Source organism: Megalopta genalis, chromosome 7 (assembly GCF_051020955.1).
Source record: "Megalopta genalis isolate 19385.01 chromosome 7, iyMegGena1_principal, whole genome shotgun sequence".
Classification (NCBI taxonomy): Eukaryota; Metazoa; Arthropoda; class Insecta; order Hymenoptera; family Halictidae; genus Megalopta; species Megalopta genalis.
The window spans coordinates 3,385,957-3,404,132 of record NC_135019.1 but is presented as its reverse complement, the minus strand read 5'-3'; the positions used below and the strand labels follow the sequence as shown (position 1 = coordinate 3,404,132).

Here is an 18,176-nt window from a genome sequence, read left to right as displayed (position 1 = left end):
GCCCTAGATTCGGTATGTATTAACTTTAGGTTATTAGTTGCTAAACACATGTTAAAGATACGATATTTAATAAAATATTTAAAATCGTATCCAATATTACCGACATAATTAGATCCTATTCCTGCACGTTTTTTTTTACCTCCCTAAGCAAGCAGTTGTATCCCCCACCACTTTACGTACATCCCATTCGCGATGCATCCTGTTTCAACAATCAATCACGAACCAATCAGAGCAAAGTAATTTCTACTCCGACTCTCGCTAACTGATCAAACTGCGATCTGAAACTATGCAGGATTCGCTACCACTATGTACGATCACTGTACATATGTAGAATGTACGTAGAACTTAGACTCCTAAATGTAGGTGCCTCCTATCGACGAAGTGACAAAACCACGTTACATTACAGATTTATTAATTTGCATTTGTATTTACAGCTCGTCATTGATGTGCAGCGTGTATCGAGCACGTGGAGTACAGTGCATCTTGCAGTGACGAAGTGTATCAACTATCAACTTTCTTTGAAATAATACACATTCGTGTATATTGCGTTCAAATAAAAAATAAATTTATATTATCGGGATCTTCCAACTTTATGATTTATTTACGCGCAACGTTGCGAACAACAAATTATTGTTCAACAAAGTTTATGTTACAATTATGAGTTTTTCTATATGCGACTCCGACATTGCTTTGTGTACCAACGAGCAAGTTGTCGTGTATAATTTCGAACATGATACGGACAAAATAATCCAGTTACCCGAACTTCAAACGGACAAAAGCATCGATTCACACAATAATGTAAATATTGAAGCGTTTCACACTATAACAAATGTAACATTTTCAAACGATGGTAAATACTTTTTTGTTTGCACAAATCGCAAACAACTGTGCCTATATGAAAAGAGAAACTGCAATCTTTTATCAAATCAGACACTGACAAGAGCAGCCAGCAAAGTAAGATTTACACCTGGTAATGATATAGTTGTCGCTGACAAAACAGGCGATGCTTATCTATTTCCGAGTAATAAATCTGACAATGCGATATTATTGTTGGGACATTTGTCGATGTTGCTTGATGTAATAGTTACAGAAGATGAAAAATACATTGTTACCACTGATAGAGATGAAAAGATCAGAGTCTCGATGTTTCCAAACTCGTATAATATCATGTCCTATTGTTTAGGGCATAAAAAGTTTGTAACGAATATTTTAGAATTACCTCATCGTAGAAGTGTTTTGGTATCTTGCGGAGGAGATGGGGTTCTTATTTTATGGAACTATAAATGTGGAAAAAGTTTATTATCGGTTAATTTCTGCGATAAAATACCTAAAACAGATATCGAGAAGTTCAATCAAAAGCTTCAGGATTGCCATTTGGATGAAACTGTAGAGATTTTACCTGTTAAACATTTAAGACTCTGCGCACTGAATTCTTCTTCGTCATTGGCTGTGATGAGCTTTTATGATAACACGTTGTTATTAGTTTATATCATTAGCGACGCAGAAGAATCAAAATTCAAAGCTACATACGTTCAATCCATAGTTGCAGACTATGAACCTATAGAGTGCCATTTTTATAAGGGAAATTTCTGGGTACTGAACCAAGTAGGATTTCAAGTATACAAATTCAAACAAAATAATTTTGTTCTTGGCAATACAACAAATATGAAACTAAATAAATTGAATAGCATTTGGAAATCATTGAGGAAAGATTCCATTAAGCAAAATTTATTTCCAATTTTATATAAAAGAAAGTATGACAATGTACAAGAATATTTGGAGAGGAAGAAGACACGTCTTTCGAGTACTGTTGAGTAATTTTTGACATTTAAGAAATGTTTCTGTCACAAAAGAATGTATTCTATTGTACAGCCTATAACTAAGTTTGAACCAATGATTCCATATTACGAAGCATACGTTTCTACCATAAAATACAAATAATATTACAACAAAGTAAATTCGTTTTATTTAACCACACATTTGTTAGTGAGTAATTGATATATTTGTAACTGTTTAGACTGATTAGAGTGGCTTATAATCCAATTTGGATTCAAGTTTCTTATTGTCAGACACTTTTCTTACTGCCTTCATAAAGTCCTCTTGCACTACATATTCTCTTTCTAATCTTATCGCAAATAACCCTGCTTCGGTGCAGACATTTCTCAAATCGGCTCCATTGAATCCATCGGAAAGCTTAACCACCGCTTCATAATCTGTGTTGAATTCAAATTTTTAACATTTTAACAATAAGAATAAACAACATATAAACAACAAGAATAAAAGGCAAACCCTTACCAATGTCTCCATGTTTCGATATAGGTGCAGCATGAATCTTCAAAATTTCTAGACGTGCTTGTTCATTGGGTAAAGGTATTTCAATTTTTCTGTCTAATCTACCAGGTCGTAATAAAGCAGGGTCCAAGGTATCTGGCCTGTTTGTTGCCATTATCATTTTAACTTGGCCCAAAGAGTCAAAACCATCCATTTGATTCAAGAGTTCCATCAACGTTCTTTGAATTTCTCTATCCGCACTTGTTCCTTCAGAGAATCTGCGGCCACCTATATGATTTGAAACGAGTTCAGTGAAACCATCATTTTATTACCCTCATAAACCATAGTGTACATACCAATTGCATCAATTTCGTCCATGAATATAATGCATGGTTGATGATCCCGCGCATAATTAAACATCTCTCTAATCAATCGTGCAGATTCGCCAATGTATTTATCAACAATAGCACTCGATACAACTTTCAAGAAGTTTGCATCCAACTGACTGGCTACAGCTCTAGCCAATAATGTTTTCCCAGTTCCTGGAGGGCCATATAAGAGGCATCCTTTTGGTGGAGTTATACCTACTCTTTGAAATAGTTCTGGATTTAGTAGTGGTAATTCTATAACTTCTCTCAACTCCCTTATTTGTTCGCTTAAACCACCAATTACACTATATGTAACATCACCAGGATCTTCATGGGACATATTGTACACTAATGGATCAACCTACATTGGACAATAAGTATATGTAATTTATCTTCAAATCAAATTAATCTCTAAATAAACAAATTTTACCTCGCGAGGTAAATAACGCATTATAGTAAGAGTAGTCATATCCAATGCCACTCTCGTTGCAGATTTCAATTTATTTTTATCAAGCTGTCGTCTACAACCAACAACATACCGCGGCCCATTAGTTGCTTTCACTATAACTGTAAACAGAAAACTACATTTAAACGAATGTTCAGTTGAAAATATTATTATGAATTGTATATTTACATTTTTCCTCCGTGAGTTGTTTTAATACTTCTCCAACAATCTAAAATGATAACGTTATGTGTTTTAAGGACCTTAACACATGTATTATTAAATAAAAATTTGTTTTTCACCTGACCAACGCTCTGCAAAGCCTTCAAATCATTTTCTGACTTGTCATACTGTTTTGTTAAATCTTTCAGATTATCTCGCACTAGAACCACAAATATAAAAAGAATGATAATTTTTCAAAAACTAATCTTTCTATTATCTCTGTGACAGTCGATATTCAAAATAGCTTGGTGCATGAGGTTATGTACGTGGAATTAATTATTGTAATGGGAACAATTATAATCGTATGTAATAGTATATTTCTTACTTTCTTTCAATCGAGATTCCACTTCTCTATGTTCGAGAAGCTTTTTTCGGTAATCTTGAACAGCTTTATCCCTTATTACCTGCATGGTAGATGCTAATTTTCCTTATTTTGCTGTCTAACCGTCTCTGACAATGTACACAATGACTATAGATGTTCCACAGTTTCGCAAAACTGGTACAGTGATACCTCAAACAAGTGCTTATACACTTCCACCATTTTACTGCGCATCCAATCCGCAATAAATTCTGTAAATCGTCAGCCAATCAGAACAAAGTAACTTCTACTCCTAATCTCGTTAACGGAACGAGTCGCAACCAGAGAGGTTTCTAGGAGTTAAGGTATCACTGTATACGTACGCAGACGCATAGATGCAGTAATGAACACGGTTTTCTTATTCCCTAAGCTGGTACGCACATTTTCAATATTTTACTGCGCATCCAATCTGCATTGGATCTTATCTCAGCAGTGAATTACCAGCCAATCAAAGCAAAGAAAATTTTTATATAGACCCTCGCTAATGGATCATTACTGTAATTTTGAACGTCATCTGGTCATAGTATTAGTTACTAAGCAATTCAAAATTCAAATTAATTTTGGATGTTCGAATTACATATGCAAAAAAAAATGTGTATTTTAGTGAATAACGTTTTTATATGAAATTATTCACTTTTTACGTGTATATCATTCGATACGTAGTGTAAATATATATTAAAATATGGCGTACTTTAAAAATACGTAAATGTATGTGCCTTTATTCTTAATAATTGTTGTTGGACCTTAGCATCGTCCGGAGTCTATTTTATAAGAAATTACATGTTGTTGTTATATTTTATATCATTTATTGTAACGTAGTTTATGTATTTTATGAAATATTTACAATTAGTTGTGCAATAACTCAACTTATTTTGTGCAATATGTTATCCATCCCAGCAAGCCATATTAATTACATGAAGAGACAATTGGTAATGACATTTAAATTTCTGCACGTAATCTACCTGTTTAATCATATACGTTTATTTTAGATTAAACAAAAGAAAATACAAACACTGTGGCAAATATCAAGGTATATATACATATGTACATTTATACGAATTCTTAATTATAAGCTACCCCTCTGATTACTTATTTTTATTATAGAAATATATCTACACAAAAAGATGAAGAATATCAATATATTAAGAAAAGCAAAACACCCACAATGCACTTTCAGCCATCGTTACCACGATTGCCTATTCCGAAGCTCGAGGAAACATGCAAACGATATTTGAGAGCACAGAAGCCTTTATTATCTACTGAACAGTTCAAAGAAACTTCATCCAGTGTCAATGAATTTATTCTTAAAGATGGTATCGATGTGCATAGTAAACTTGTTCAAAAAGATAAGAAAAATCGTTGCACTAGCTATATCAGCGAACTATGGTTCGATATGTATCTTCGAGACCGTAAGCCATTACCCATTAATTACAATCCTTTCTTAGTTTTTGTACCGGAAGACAAATCAGAATACGATGTTCAATTAGTAAAAGCTACAAATCTAATTATCTCGTCATTAAGATTTTTGAAGTCATTGAAAGAGAACGTATTACCACCAGAGGTGTTTCACTTGAATTCTAAAAAATCTGATACTGATTTATTTCACACTGTTACAAGACTGCTTCCATCCAAAGTCAGTTGGTACGGAGCATATCTGTTTAATGTAAGATAATAATTTCATTAACAAATGTTAAAAACTATTATTCGCTCATAGTAATGCAGGAATGAAAATTATTATTCAGGCTTACCCCTTGGACATGTCGCAATATCACAATTTATTCAATACAACAAGATTACCAAAATTAGACAAAGATGAGATTTACCACGATAAATCTGCACGACATATAGTTGTTATGCGAAAAGGGCATTTTTATTGCTTCGATGTAGTAGATGAAAATGGCTACATTTATGAACCGAAAACAATAGCAACGTGTATAAAGACTATTTTAGAAGATGACAGAGCACCCAATAAAAGTCCAATTGGTATACTAACAACTGCCGAACGTAATCTGTGGGCTAACACGAGAGCACATTTGTCGCACATTGGTAATCAGAAGCTATTACAAAGAATAGATACTGCTATATTCATGATGATATTGGACGATTCATATACTGGTACGGACTATAATAAATTAATTAAAACGTTTCTCCATGCGGATGGAACAAACAGGTGGTTCGATAAATCATTTTCATTGATCGTGGCGCAAGATGGATACGCTGGAATAAATTTTGAACATTCTTGGGGAGATGGGGTAGCTGTACTCAGATTTTTTAACGTACGTAATACTAAACATTTAAATATATTTAAAAACATTGCATTGCACGATAAGAATAACTACGCTACATTTGCAGGATGTAAAGTCCGATATATCTAAGAAACCAAGATTCCATCCTACTGATATCAATCACCTTCAGAAAACAGAGAATGTTGAAAAACTCGAGTTTGCTATTGACAATAAAATACAGAATATTATCGATCAGCAAAAGAAAGACTACAAAGACTGGACACAACAATTGAGTATCGATCATGTGATATGTAACGAATTTGGTAAAGACCAGTGCAAGAAATTTGGAGTAAGTCCCGATGCGATTATGCAATTGGCATTTCAGCTAGCTCTATATTACCAGAAGAATTGTGTAGCGCCAACGTATGAATCTTGCAGTACTGCTGCTTTCAAACACGGACGAACAGAAGCTATTAGATCATGTACAATGGAAACAAAAATAACTTGTGAGTCGATGACTCGAAAAACTAATAGTTTAACTAAGTCCGAATTGAAACAATTAATAGTTAATTGCAGTAATGTTCATAATACGCTTACTAAAGAGGCTGCTATGGGTAATTAGAAGACACGAATAACACTTGTGTTATATTACTTGTGCTTTATTTGAAAAAAGCGGTATTATTAAAACTTAACATTGCCCATCATCTCGTGTACTTTCAGGACAAGGATTCGATCGACATTTGTTCGCGTTGAAAAAGATCTATGAACAATCGAACACACCTATGCCAAGAATTTTTAGAGATCCGGCTTACGAATATATTAATAAAAACGTATTATCTACATCTACCCTTTCGAGTCCAGCCGTACTCGCTGGTGGATTTGGTCCAGTGATAGACAATGGATATGGAATCGGGTAAAGTATAGATTTTCATAATTGTTTCCGTAAACATTTAATCTCTGTTCCACTATTATATATGTATATATATAAATCAAGTTTACGAAATTTTATTTGTAACATTTTTACCTATCATTTAGATACATGATTCAAGACCGAAGACTGGGAGCTATCGTAACAAGTTATAACAAATACTGTGATTCCAACGAGTATGTCAATTGTTTAGAACAGGCGTTTAAAAATATTCATCAAATATTGACATAGATGATAATGGCATTGTTGCATATTCGCGATCAGTATCGATTATTACATCGAAAATCGATACTCATACGAATGTGTATCGTTGATAATTATATACATGCTCATATATTTTTATATATCGGTTTGGAGAACCTTTTTTACTGTTACCTAAACAATAAAAGCCTATATCTTTTCTTGTATTACGTTGTGGTTGTAGAATGGATTCAAATGATAGATATAATTACATTTACATATACCTAGGTGCGACACGTACAAGTATGATATAATGTTACGCTTATTCGATACAACAATTCTGTTGAAAAAAATATATACATGAAATGTATATTGTGTAAGAGAGCGCTATAACGCACTCGAAACACCATACATAAGTAAACGGTAGTGCAACAGCAGATTTGATACTACTAGAACCAGATATTTACGCGCACGGTTAATACACAGAGATCACGATACCCGAGGCTACGAAGTTCCGACAGCTATTCAAATCAAAACTCTGCTTATACAGACCAAGTACAATGTACCCATCATACGCAGAAAAATGTTTTCTTTACACTGACTTTATATGATTTAAACAGAAAGTGATCTTGCAGTTTTTGTTCTCTCTGTACTTCTTTTACAATTGTTACTAATCATGGAATGGATCCTTGTGATTTCAAAGAATACTTTATGGTTGTAGCACTTCTTTTTACATTAAATTTACAATTTGCTTCCCATTTTTACCTTAGACGTCTGGAATAACAAGAGGACTTATTAATATTTTAAGAAGTAACATCGTAAGATACACATCTGGGTCTAAAAAGCTTACCATATAAATGCCCACAATTAATCCAAAAAGACCAATGGCCGAACCAAAGATCTCGACGATAAGAATTTTGACAAACAGAGCAGAATTAGCTGCGTCCGCGAGAGCCGCTCCAGACCCTACAATACCAACGGCTATGCCGCAGAACAAATTAACAAGACCAACAGCTAAACCTGCTCCAAACATTAAGTAACCAGCTAGCCAATTTTGATTGCGAATTTCATCCTTCAAAATTGGCATGTCAACATCGAATCTCTCTAACATTCCAGATAAAACGATAGCCGTGATCAATCCATAAATAGCCACAGCTTCGCAAAATATGACAGAAATCAAATTCTTTGTTTTAATCCTTGGTGCTTTGACACCGCCGCCAACGATCGACACACCAGTTGTATGAATACCTCTGAAACAGATCGCTTGCACAATTATTTTGCAAACAGATATATAGAACAAGATTGATAAGCAGACGTTTGAACTTACAAAGCAGCGCCTACCACAGATAGAGCAACCGAGAGTCCAATGCCAAGAGTCGCCCACATATATGGCGAGGTATTTTCCAGAAACCTAGAATCATTGTTAGCGCCAACATTCCCTTGTCTGAGCACACGGAACAAAAGATGCTTGCAAGGTGATAAGCAATTAGAATTTTTGTTCTTACCATGCGATGCTAACGCGTTCTCCTTTCCCAGTAAATACATGATACAATACTAGAAAAAATTTTGTTCATTTAAAAGCTGAAAGCATTTTATAAAAGCAGAAAACGTATTGTTTTCCAAATAGCAGAAACGATCCGGTAGTTTCGTAGATTCTTAGCTATGAGAAGTCTATAATTTAATATTAGATAAAGCGGATATAGAGTAAGTACCTAAGACTGAAATAGTGGCAGTGGCAGTGGTCACGAAAGTGGTACCCAAAATGAATCTCATCGTGTTATTTTTGATGTTTTCGTTACGCGGAGAACTTAGAACACACGTGGAAGAGTGAACGAATACGGAACAACAAGTTCACAGAGTAAATCAACCGAATGTTTTCCGAGTCTCTTAAATTAAGAACATGTCACGTCGAAATCGAAAGGATAACGGACTCACACCCGTGCCTATCATGTGACGTCTGGTGTCTGGTACTCCTAATCTAAATGGTTAGGCACAGGCACACCAGTGACATCGATCGCAGAAGAGCAGTACTAAAATTCGATTTTTAAATTCCTTTTTTCTGAAATGCATCGAACATCGAACATCGAACGATATTTATTTCTGTGAATTACCGAGTTAATTCGATCGTAAAATAAACCGAATCCGTCGCATTCCGCAGCTATGCACGCAAGATGTCTAATAGCAGAATAGTAGCTGCCATAGTACCGTATCGAGCGTAGATCGAAGCTACTTAAATCGCTCGACTAATTAGCAGTTAAATTAGCCATTAGAGGATTCACAACGATTTACCGAGATTGTTCTGCTTCGACGATTCTTTACAAGCTCGTCAACGTAACCTTTCTATTTACCGTTTAAACAATACGTTTATCTCGTTGGTACGTATAAAACGCCGTTTCTTCGAATCGTATAATTAAACTTAAAGTTAAGATTAAGAAGTTCGAAGAATCGATGGAAATTAGACATTTAGCTTGGGATTCGTTGTATTCCCGATGTTCCCTTTCGGTCAATTGTTTCCCCAGGGTTTCACGATTTCAAATAAAGCGCAAGGTGCAACAAAGTAGAATCGCTGACATCTAATTTTAGAAATCGTCACAGCTCATTCGTATCGTGTCTTGTACCTGGGATAAAAGTGGTGGTCGCGGCTAGTCAATGCGACGCTGATCGCGTTACGGTTTCCTGTTTCGATTCGATCGTAAAAAAAATGTTCACGGCAAAGGGGTAAGCAAAAACCGCGTTCGTCCGCAGCTTCTCGTGGAATTCGATCCCGGGGAACCAGCTCGGCGATACTTAGAGAACAGAAAATCCCCGTTGTGTATAATACTTTTACGCACTGTGCGTCTCTCGTTCGCATGTCGTGTGTCGTTCCGACGCCGACGACGACCCAAGATATCGTGCGCTATTCGTGCTTCGTTGTGCATAGAACGGTGAAAATGAGGGATCAGAATCGGAATTGCTCGAACTATTTCAGTCTTCGATTAAATTACGTTGGTATATTTAGAGGCCTAATTTAAGATTTGTCGACCGCGAGAGCGACGATTTCGTGCACGTTATGTGCGACGTTCGTTTGAACACCAAAGATCCCCGGATACGTTATTCGGCGTCGCAGGTCCGGCCCGTTCTTAACAAATCGATATTTATTATAATGCATTGATATGTATTATTATTGATATATATTATATATATATATGATATAATATAATATATGTATATCATATATATATAATATAATATAATATAATATATATATATATTATTATTGATATATAATGCAGTATTATAATGCACTGATCTGATCGGATCGTGTCGAATAAAAATTGTCCCGCTCGTATTCGCGTCTCGTTGATCGTAACATCGTTGCGACTTCTACATACGTACACATGTACATACAGGGTGTCCCAAAAATGTTTCTTAATCCGGAAACGACGGGTTCCTCGGATCATTTGAAGCAACTTCTTCCTTTACAAAAATGTTCTCCGAGGCACCGTTAACGAGTTATTAACGAAAAACAGCGACCAATAAGAATCGAGTACGGCTGACGCGAGGCGGCCCAGTCAACCAGCGCGCGAAGCCCAGTTCCGCTCCACTGGCTCGGTCGCCTCGCGCCAGTCGAGCTCGCCTCTCATTGGTCACTGTTTTTCGTTAATAACTCGTTAACGGTGCTTCGGAGAAAATTTTTGTAAAGGAAAAAGTTGCTTCAAATGACCCGAGGAACCCGTCACTTTCGGATTGCGAGACATTCTTGGGACACCCTGTATGTAGATTTAATAGCATTGTCGTAGGCGGTGGGCATCCCGGATTTTTCTCACGTATGATCATGATCGTTCGCAGGTGCACGAAATTCCACGAATTCTTCAAAGTAGCTTACGATGGTGGAACATCGGAGCCGTTCGCGACCCGTTTCAAGGAGTCGTCGGCGAACGGCGACAGAGAAGGAATGATAAAGGTCCTCATGGACGTACCGTGCATAAAGCACACAAAAGTTGCCGAATCGTACAGGGGTAAGGACGACGTTAAGGCGGCCGAGGTTTACTCTAAGACACGCAGGTCGCCGGCCGCTGCGAACGGCGAACAGGGAAATAGAGCCAGCGACTTCGCCGAAACACTGTTTACGGCCAGTACGACCAGTAGATTGTTCCTGGAGGTTTTGCACGATTGTGCCCGGAGTTGCTACGACTCGGGGGCTTTCGCGAGCTGCCTGAGATACTGCGAGTGCATGCTTGCGCTTCCTGCGAGCTTCTACGATAGAACCGTCGAGAGCATGACCGATTTCACGGAGCGTAGGGAAGCGTGCATGTATTTGGAGAGCGAGTGCTCCAAGATGCTGAAGCGGTCGTCCTCCGCAAGCACGAGGAAAAAACGTGTCCCGGACAAGAGCGTCCTTCCATCGGAGGAGGAACGCGTTCCAACGATATCCGTCGTCGACGGGAAACGGAACGCTGTTCTGCAAAACTGCTCCGACGCGGTGGCCTTGGGATTCGACGAGAAGAAAGGCCGACGTCTCGTGGCCACCAGAAACATCAAGGCCGGGAGCATCCTGATCGTGGAGCCGCCGTTCGCCTCCGCTACGAACAAGCATGCGTTTTATACGAATTGCTTGCATTGCCACGTTAGCCTAAAACCGGCTGGCAGCGTAAAGATCCCCTGTCGGTCTTGTCGAGCGGTTCGTAGAAAACTTTAAGGGTTGCGAGATCAACCTTGTAGGCACGACGCGCCACTATAGCGGCTTTCGCGGATGTCATCTTTCAGAACGACACGCCACTATAGTGGCTTTCGCGGATGTCGTCTCTCTGGACGACGCGCCACTATAGTGGCTTGCTCTAGTAGCTCACTCGCTCATCGTTTGAATCAAATAATCGCCTTCATACGCATTGTTTCACACTTCTTTTGTCTTCACATCGATTTACAACAGTCTACAGAGTGTCCCAAAAATGTCTCGCAATCCGGAAATGGCGGGTTCCTCGGATCATTTGGAGCAACTTCTTCCTTTACAAAAATGTTCTCCGAGGCACCGTTAACGAGTTATTAACGAAAAACAGTGACCAATAAGAATCGAGTACGGCTGACGCGAGGCGGCCCAGCCAACCAGCGCGCGAAGCCCAGTTCCGCTCATTGGCTCGATCGCCACGCGCCAGCCGAGCTCGCTTCTCATTGGTCACTGTTTTTCGTTAATAACTCGTTAACGGTGCCTCGGAGAAAATTTTTGTAAAGGAAAAAGTTGCTTTAAATGGCCCGAGCAACCCGCCACTTTCGGATTGCGAGATATTTTTGGGACACCCTGTATATACAGTATCAGACTCTGCCGTCCAGAGAAATAGCCTCGCGCAGAATTCAGCCGTACCTAAAAGGTTAAACGAGAGACCGCTTTGATCCGTTGCAGGCCGAATCGATCACTTTCCACGGAATCAGTTCTCGCACAGATCAGCTTCGCGAGCTTCTTCCTCTTTGTTCGCAAAGTTCATCGCATCGCCGTTTATATATTTATAATATATAATATATAATATTATATAAATTATATATTTATAATATATAATATTATATAAATTATATAATTATATAAATATAGCCGTTTATATATTGCTTGAACATCGATGACGAGTGCTATGCTAATTCCGTGGACAGAGAGCGATCAACTTTTTTCATGGAATTGACCCGATCGTTATGGTTTTTGCTGTAGGTGTCTTTCTGTTCGGAAACGTGCCGGAGTAAAGCGTGGCAGACGTATCATCGGTACGAGTGTCTGTTGCTAGATGCTTTTTACGAAAATCGTTCCGGGGACATGCAACAGCAACAACAACAACAGGTCTCGCATTTATTACTGGCTTACAGGATGGCGATCGCAGGGTCCTTGTCCTCGAAAGGGACCGGGAACGACGACGACGATGCACGGGATGACGAGATTCCGTTTTTGAACGACGACTCGATTAGACGTCACGCCGCGGGAGAGAACGAGGAACGCGACCGGTTGGGAATAAGCGAGATTTACCGATCCCAGGATTATCGCACCGTGCTAGCTTTGGAGACGCATTGCGCGACGATGGAGCCCGGCGTGAACCTGGTTCGCGCCATCGAAGCGATCTTCTTGACCAAGTGCTTCGCCTTTGTCTTGAGTAAAATGGACGTTGTCTGTTTAGAGGAGGCCTTGCTCTGGCTGGCCGTAGGAATGCTGCACCATTTACAGGCTATCAACTGCAACGCTTACGAGATCGTGGAGAACGTGTACGACAAGGAGACACACATTTGGGAGCCGAGAGAGATCGGCGGAGCGATTTATCCGTCGGTCAGCCTCGTGAATCACAGCTGTTATCCGAACGTCGTGCGTCATTCGTATCCAGCAGGTGCGAAACGCCAGCCGCGCTGTTTCTCTGTTACAAATGGTAATCTGTTCGCTGATCGCGCCGATTAAATGAACGTTTTATCTGTTGTCCGGCAGGCACGATCGTGGTGAGAACGTTGCGGTTCATCGGCAAAGGTAGCGAGATCCTAGACTGCTACGGGCCGCATTTCCTCAGCGAGTCGAGGCTACAAAGGCGCGAGCAGCTGAGCAAGAAGTACCGATTTCTCTGCGAATGCGAAGCGTGCGCCGGAAACTGGCAGTTTCCGTTACCCGATACGATCGCTTACAAATGCGGCACGTGCTCGGCGGCGATCGGTATAATTTCGTTGAGTTCGAACGAACGGAACGGAAAGGACGGAGAAGGCAGCCGGAACGCGTCGTCGTCCGGGCAACGTTGCAAATGCAAGGAGAAACCAGATCGCAAGAAATTGCACGCGCAACTCCGGAAATCGGTTGGCAAACGATTGAACGCGATCTCGAGCATGTACGAGGGCCACTATGCACAGGCTCTGGCCCAGTTGTTCGAGCACATACACTTTATTGAAAAGTTCTTTGTCGCGCCCAACATCGAAACTATCAAAACACAACAATGTATCATTCAATGTTACAATCGGTTTGGCTGTACCTCCCAATAACAATAAGTCAACAATCATATGTATATATGGATACACGTGCTCGTATATATGTATATATACATAATAATAATAATATTGTATGCCGGTACATAAGTTTGGGATTTATATCACAAAGTGTTTAAGAAACGAACAGAATTTTTACGACATCTCATTTGTATTAGACACCATCTTTTTTAGTTGAACCCTACGAGCAGTGCAAAATATTACAAAACAATTATAGACTGTCCTACAGTCACGACGACATTCCAGTTGGTTCTCGCGTTTCACGATCCTCTTCGTTCGTCGCGAGGAAGTTGATACCCTTTTCTGTATAAATTGATCGCGCAAGCGTTAAGTATTTCACACGAAGACGAGAGCGTAGAGTTGTGACGTGAGCACCATTAACGGCAACATTTTTCACTTTCCTGTTGCTTGGTATATTTTGTCGCGTTAACAATTACTATAAATGCACGCGTTTGTTGTTACGATGTTGTACGTTTTTTTTTTTTTACGCTGACAATGCGAAATCAAAAGAGAACGCGTAGACACTGCATGTACAAAAAAGAAAATAAAAATTATATACAGTAGTGGATCGACACACGTGTAACCTTCACTCGTCGATTTGTCAACTAAAAACGCCCCAAACAAAATGTCTATAATAAACTATAAATTGATGGTGCGTATACGGTGTAAAAGTTCTCCGTTACCACATATGCGTCTCTCGAATTTCACTAATAATGTGACTGGCTTGAGTTAGTGCCTGCAAAAGAACAAAAAACTACATGAGCATACGAAGAACTTTTGAAATGTTCGTACTTTACTATCGTAATATACCCCCCTCCCCCGTAACGTTACGCTTCTCTGGAGAGTCAACGAAATGTTCGAGAACAGAGAAAATTATCTTATCTAGGTCTTTGTTGATTCGTCGCGATTTGTCTCATCGCGCGATCAGTCAATTGCTCCACGAGATGGTGGAGATAGAGAGACGAGTGGTGTTACAGGGATTGGTTAATCGATAGAATATACCTTCAGCATGTCTGCCGTTTCCTTGCGTTTAACAGCGACGTGATCGCTCTCGTTCAATAACATCTCAGCCTGATCGGATTTGTACAAATGAGTCACGAGCTCGCTTTGTAAATTATCTTTTACATAGTTGACTAGGAAGTGCATGATAGCCTTCGGCACGCTGTCCTGTATAGACTTTCTTACGATATAAAAGTACGATTTTATTAGTCTCTCTGCAAAGCGATAACGTTTACTTCATTATTGAAAATCAACCAATGGAACGTTAAACCATATAAAGACTCTTCTTTCTTTATCTCACCGATAACATCACAGTCTCGTTGCTCCCGTTTGCTAAGTTGCCGGTATGTTTGCGTCGGCACCTCCGGAAGTAAATTCACCGCTTTCTGCTGAGGAGATGGTTTCTGCACTTCGATCGCTGGATTCGAAGTAGAATTTTGATGAGGAGAACCGCTGCTTTCTCGATTTCTTACGGGCGAGTTGTCGATCGAGTTAGCCGAGTCAGCCTTACCTTGCGGTAGCCAATTGCTTAGCAACCAATGATTCGGATGTCCCTGTTGGTCCTTGTTCTGTTCGGGAAACGATGTCACGTCTTCTTGACTATTCGCTGTCTTTATGTTCTGCACACTCTGTTAGATACACGTTAGAAGTATTAGTTACATATCACACTCGACGAGCTAATGCATGGTTACGTTTGAAACATTATGTTCCTTACGTTCTTTCCAATTAAATGACAAACGATCGATTTTATTCCATGCAAAAGTGTAACGATGAAAAACTTACTCATTGAAAAACTACTTCGATTAATCAACAATCACTTACGGTATCGTTCGGAATTATAGGACTCGATGTACTCGAGGCGGAAAGGTGTCTCTTATTGTGTTTCACTAGGTCTCCATCAGCGTTTTGCAGTATAGACGACGCGAGAACGGCATCTTTATGAAAATCCGGATGCTTCGTATTTATGTAAGCTAATTCTATGGCAACCAGATTTTCTACCATGTGATTCGTAGTTGGTAGTCGTCGGCGCAACAATTGTGTGACAACGTCGGCGATTCGTTCGTGCAACTTTGGGAAGCGTAACATCTCCTGCTGTACTTCGGTACCACAGTGTTGTATAATACTTTGCATCTCCTCATGAATCAGTTCCACGCACCGCAAAGAAGGATCCTCGAGCCTTCGGATTTGCCGTTTCACCAACAACTCGAACGACACTTCTGGCACGAACAGAGCTGGTCGTGGACCGGTCGCATTACGAATGGCAGTCAAAATATCTCCTTTGGTGAGGCCTGATAATGGATGAATGGAATCGAGTGTTTTGCCAAATAATTCGTGGAAAATATAACATATTCGAGCACCACCGTACAACGCCGTTGTTTCGATGTTTTTAGCTGTTCCGTCTATCGTCGAGCAATAACTGCTCGCGAATTTGGTAATAATTTGTAGTAACGTTTGACTCTTGTCGCCAATGTCCTCTCCGTACGAATTCAACAGGCTTTGAAATTGTGAAACCATCACGTTTACTCTCATCTATTTGAAAGATATGCAAATAAAATTCTATTAGATTTTATTCATTTTAATATTTTTAATGATTGATGTTACCTTTAATTCCGGAAGACAGTCTCGTATGTGTTGCATAAGCAGACGATTTAACGTTTTAGCTAGATAAGCGGTTCCGTTTCTATTGGCCAAAGTGGGATACTTGCGTTGTAAAAATGTGGCTTCGTCTTTTAATGCTTCCTGAATATTTTTATTGTTTATTATATCCTGCTGAGAACGATTCACTACTCCAATGATCCCTAATTTTACAGGAATTACTCTGCCGCATAATATATCGATAGCGTCCGTACCTAAAACGATGTTCAATATAATAAATATCTAAGTTTGTTACGACAAAATGAGAACTTCCGATGATTACCAGCGTCCATAAGATCTAATTTAGTCACAACTGCTAAAGTACGTCTTCCGTCTGGATCCACGTCTTTACTGAGTTTTAAACTTTCGCTGGTAGCCATGTCAGTATTGGCAGTGACCACAGCCAATATAATGGAATTAGGATTACATATGTATGACAATACAAGCTGAGATATTTGAGTTTCAATATCTTCGGGTTGGTCACCGACTGGTACCTTTGTGATCCCAGGGAGATCTATAAGCGTCAAATTAACAACAGACTTCGAATAAATCTTCAAATTAATTGGTTCTGGACAAATCCCTTTGTTGGAGCCAGCCATACGATCTGTTTCAGATTCAATTTCTGTACGTATATCCATGAAGTCTGTATAAATCCTATTTTTGATATGCAGAAAGGTTCCCCATTCATCCAAATCAAGCGTTCCATTTTCTGCGCTTCGATGTTCACGATCGTCTTTAGGAGTATAGACGAGTTGTAGTATCAGTGGACGTCGGGTAACAATTCCAGTACCTCTTGGTAGAAAGGATCGACCAACCAGACTTTCAATTACCGATGATTTACCAGAACTCTAAAATAAAAGTTAGCGCTTGTATCCTGTAGAAGCTCGAAGTATTGTGTAAAACAAATTTTAGCTCAGCACATTGTTAATATCGAACAACTTTGTAAATTGCCTTATCAACAATACTAACTCGATTTTAAAACAGAACAAGCAAACATTTTATATTAGACAATGAAAAAGCTATAAACAGTGCAAAAGGAAATTTGTTGAACGGAACAGTACAAGTTATCAGTCTGTTCAACTACGTGATTTCATCTACAGAAGAAAAAAAATTTAAATTCAGATCTTAATTGCAATGGATCACATGAATTTTCATGTTATTATTAATTTAAAAATATAAACTGACCTGTGTGCCAAGTACGACAATTTGTGGTAGTTGTATAGCATCTGCTCCGACAGTATTAAATACATCTTGCAATTTGTTTATTACGGGTATCAAAGCTTCCATTGTAAAGAAATAAGTGTGAGGTAAATCGATCGAAAGACAGTTACGCGGTTCAAGCCGGTGTAAAACGACTGTCGCTATAATTACACCTGTGATTACATGCGTTATTAATGGCACTAAACAGTTGCCGCAATAAACTTTGTTCGTTTTCGAATGTTATTGGCTTCCGTAGTGATTTCTATGGTTGTAAAATTTCCCTTAAAATCACTGCAACAATTCTACAACCGCAGTTCTCAACCACCGTTTTGCTCCTCCATAGTTCGCACGCGTGCGCATGACATAATTCAACGAG

At 39.0% G+C, this 18,176-nt stretch overlaps 6 protein-coding genes across 8 annotated transcripts; 3 read left to right on the top strand and 3 right to left on the bottom strand.

Moving 5' to 3' along the window:
* Positions 1–262: 262 nt before the first annotated feature.
* wuho (tRNA (guanine-N(7)-)-methyltransferase non-catalytic subunit wuho) lies at positions 263–1,958 on the top strand. Its single transcript, XM_033485521.2, has 2 exons — positions 263–359; positions 435–1,958. The coding sequence occupies exon 2, from the start codon at positions 658–660 to the stop codon at positions 1,816–1,818; it is 1,161 nt and encodes a 386-aa protein (XP_033341412.2). The 5' UTR covers positions 263–359; positions 435–657; the 3' UTR covers positions 1,819–1,958.
* Rpt4 (Regulatory particle triple-A ATPase 4) lies at positions 1,713–3,787 on the bottom strand. Its single transcript, XM_033485520.2, has 7 exons — positions 3,629–3,787; positions 3,384–3,463; positions 3,274–3,313; positions 3,070–3,206; positions 2,628–3,000; positions 2,296–2,559; positions 1,713–2,213 (listed from the first exon to the last, which is right to left on the bottom strand). The coding sequence occupies exons 1-7, from the start codon at positions 3,711–3,713 to the stop codon at positions 2,023–2,025; spliced, it is 1,170 nt and encodes a 389-aa protein (XP_033341411.1). The 5' UTR covers positions 3,714–3,787; the 3' UTR covers positions 1,713–2,022.
* A 357-nt stretch (positions 3,788–4,144) lies between these two features.
* On the top strand, positions 4,145–7,221 carry CPT2 (Carnitine palmitoyltransferase 2). The gene is made up of 7 exons (XM_033485511.2): positions 4,145–4,590; positions 4,651–4,691; positions 4,766–5,324; positions 5,404–5,937; positions 6,014–6,500; positions 6,607–6,799; positions 6,922–7,221. The coding sequence occupies exons 1-7, from the start codon at positions 4,543–4,545 to the stop codon at positions 7,043–7,045; spliced, it is 1,986 nt and encodes a 661-aa protein (XP_033341402.1). The 5' UTR covers positions 4,145–4,542; the 3' UTR covers positions 7,046–7,221.
* Positions 6,821–8,951, bottom strand: LOC117229215 (Vacuolar H[+] ATPase PPA1 subunit 1). The gene is made up of 5 exons (XM_033485527.2): positions 8,707–8,951; positions 8,500–8,548; positions 8,322–8,405; positions 7,845–8,244; positions 6,821–7,768 (listed from the first exon to the last, which is right to left on the bottom strand). Exons 1-5 carry the CDS (start codon positions 8,765–8,767, stop codon positions 7,736–7,738), a joined length of 627 nt encoding a protein of 208 aa, XP_033341418.1. The 5' UTR covers positions 8,768–8,951; the 3' UTR covers positions 6,821–7,735.
* A 159-nt stretch (positions 8,952–9,110) lies between these two features.
* On the top strand, positions 9,111–14,538 carry LOC117229208 (protein-lysine N-methyltransferase SMYD4). 2 transcript variants are annotated; one of them, XM_033485510.2, is made up of 4 exons: positions 9,111–9,369; positions 10,823–11,654; positions 12,669–13,329; positions 13,425–14,538. In XM_033485510.2, the coding sequence occupies exons 2-4, from the start codon at positions 10,929–10,931 to the stop codon at positions 13,961–13,963; spliced, it is 1,926 nt and encodes a 641-aa protein (XP_033341401.2). In that variant the 5' UTR covers positions 9,111–9,369; positions 10,823–10,928; the 3' UTR covers positions 13,964–14,538. The 2 variants fall into 2 exon arrangements, with proteins under 2 accessions (XP_033341401.2, XP_033341400.2); XM_033485509.2 differs by lacking the exon at positions 9,111–9,369 and adding an exon at positions 9,594–9,712.
* On the bottom strand, positions 13,847–18,147 carry Drp1 (dynamin related protein 1). 2 transcript variants are annotated; one of them, XM_033485508.2, is made up of 8 exons: positions 17,786–18,147; positions 16,884–17,448; positions 16,568–16,815; positions 15,788–16,495; positions 15,477–15,594; positions 15,267–15,383; positions 14,969–15,180; positions 13,847–14,702 (listed from the first exon to the last, which is right to left on the bottom strand). In XM_033485508.2, the coding sequence occupies exons 1-8, from the start codon at positions 17,885–17,887 to the stop codon at positions 14,646–14,648; spliced, it is 2,127 nt and encodes a 708-aa protein (XP_033341399.2). In that variant the 5' UTR covers positions 17,888–18,147; the 3' UTR covers positions 13,847–14,645. The 2 variants fall into 2 exon arrangements, with proteins under 2 accessions (XP_033341399.2, XP_033341398.2); XM_033485507.2 differs by having other exon boundaries at positions 15,267–15,594; positions 17,786–18,146.
* Between the last annotated feature and the right edge of the window lie 29 nt (positions 18,148–18,176).

Excerpts from the sequence above, each read along its gene's own strand:
- LOC117229208 (XM_033485509.2), top strand. Across the intron at positions 11,655-12,668 it reads CCTGTCGGTCTTGTCGAGCG|GTGTCTTTCTGTTCGGAAAC; the intron begins GTTCGTAGAAAA and ends TTTTTGCTGTAG. Across the intron at positions 13,330-13,424 it reads GCGTCATTCGTATCCAGCAG|GCACGATCGTGGTGAGAACG; the intron begins GTGCGAAACGCC and ends GTTGTCCGGCAG.
- Rpt4 (XM_033485520.2), bottom strand. The coding sequence starts at position 3,713 with ATGCAGGTAATAAGGGATAAAGCTGTTCAAGATTACCGAAAAAAGCTT. Across the intron at positions 3,464-3,628 it reads GGAATCTCGATTGAAAGAAA|TGCGAGATAATCTGAAAGAT; the intron begins GTAAGAAATATA and ends TTGTGGTTCTAG. Across the intron at positions 3,314-3,383 it reads CTTTGCAGAGCGTTGGTCAG|ATTGTTGGAGAAGTATTAAA; the intron begins GTGAAAAACAAA and ends TTATCATTTTAG.
- wuho (XM_033485521.2), top strand. The coding sequence starts at position 658 with ATGAGTTTTTCTATATGCGACTCCGACATTGCTTTGTGTACCAACGAG.
- Drp1 (XM_033485507.2), bottom strand. The coding sequence starts at position 17,887 with ATGGAAGCTTTGATACCCGTAATAAACAAATTGCAAGATGTATTTAAT. Across the intron at positions 17,449-17,785 it reads TTGTCGTACTTGGCACACAG|AGTTCTGGTAAATCATCGGT; the intron begins GTCAGTTTATAT and ends CTTTTATTTTAG. Across the intron at positions 16,816-16,883 it reads ATTAGATCTTATGGACGCTG|GTACGGACGCTATCGATATA; the intron begins GTAATCATCGGA and ends ACATCGTTTTAG.
- LOC117229215 (XM_033485527.2), bottom strand. The coding sequence starts at position 8,767 with ATGAGATTCATTTTGGGTACCACTTTCGTGACCACTGCCACTGCCACT. Across the intron at positions 8,245-8,321 it reads TCTGTGGTAGGCGCTGCTTT|AGGTATTCATACAACTGGTG; the intron begins GTAAGTTCAAAC and ends GATCTGTTTCAG. Across the intron at positions 7,769-7,844 it reads TAATTGTGGGCATTTATATG|ACGTCTAAGGTAAAAATGGG; the intron begins GTAAGCTTTTTA and ends TTGTTATTCCAG.
- CPT2 (XM_033485511.2), top strand. The coding sequence starts at position 4,543 with ATGTTATCCATCCCAGCAAGCCATATTAATTACATGAAGAGACAATTG. Across the intron at positions 5,938-6,013 it reads CTGTACTCAGATTTTTTAAC|GATGTAAAGTCCGATATATC; the intron begins GTACGTAATACT and ends CTACATTTGCAG. Across the intron at positions 6,501-6,606 it reads TACTAAAGAGGCTGCTATGG|GACAAGGATTCGATCGACAT; the intron begins GTAATTAGAAGA and ends GTGTACTTTCAG.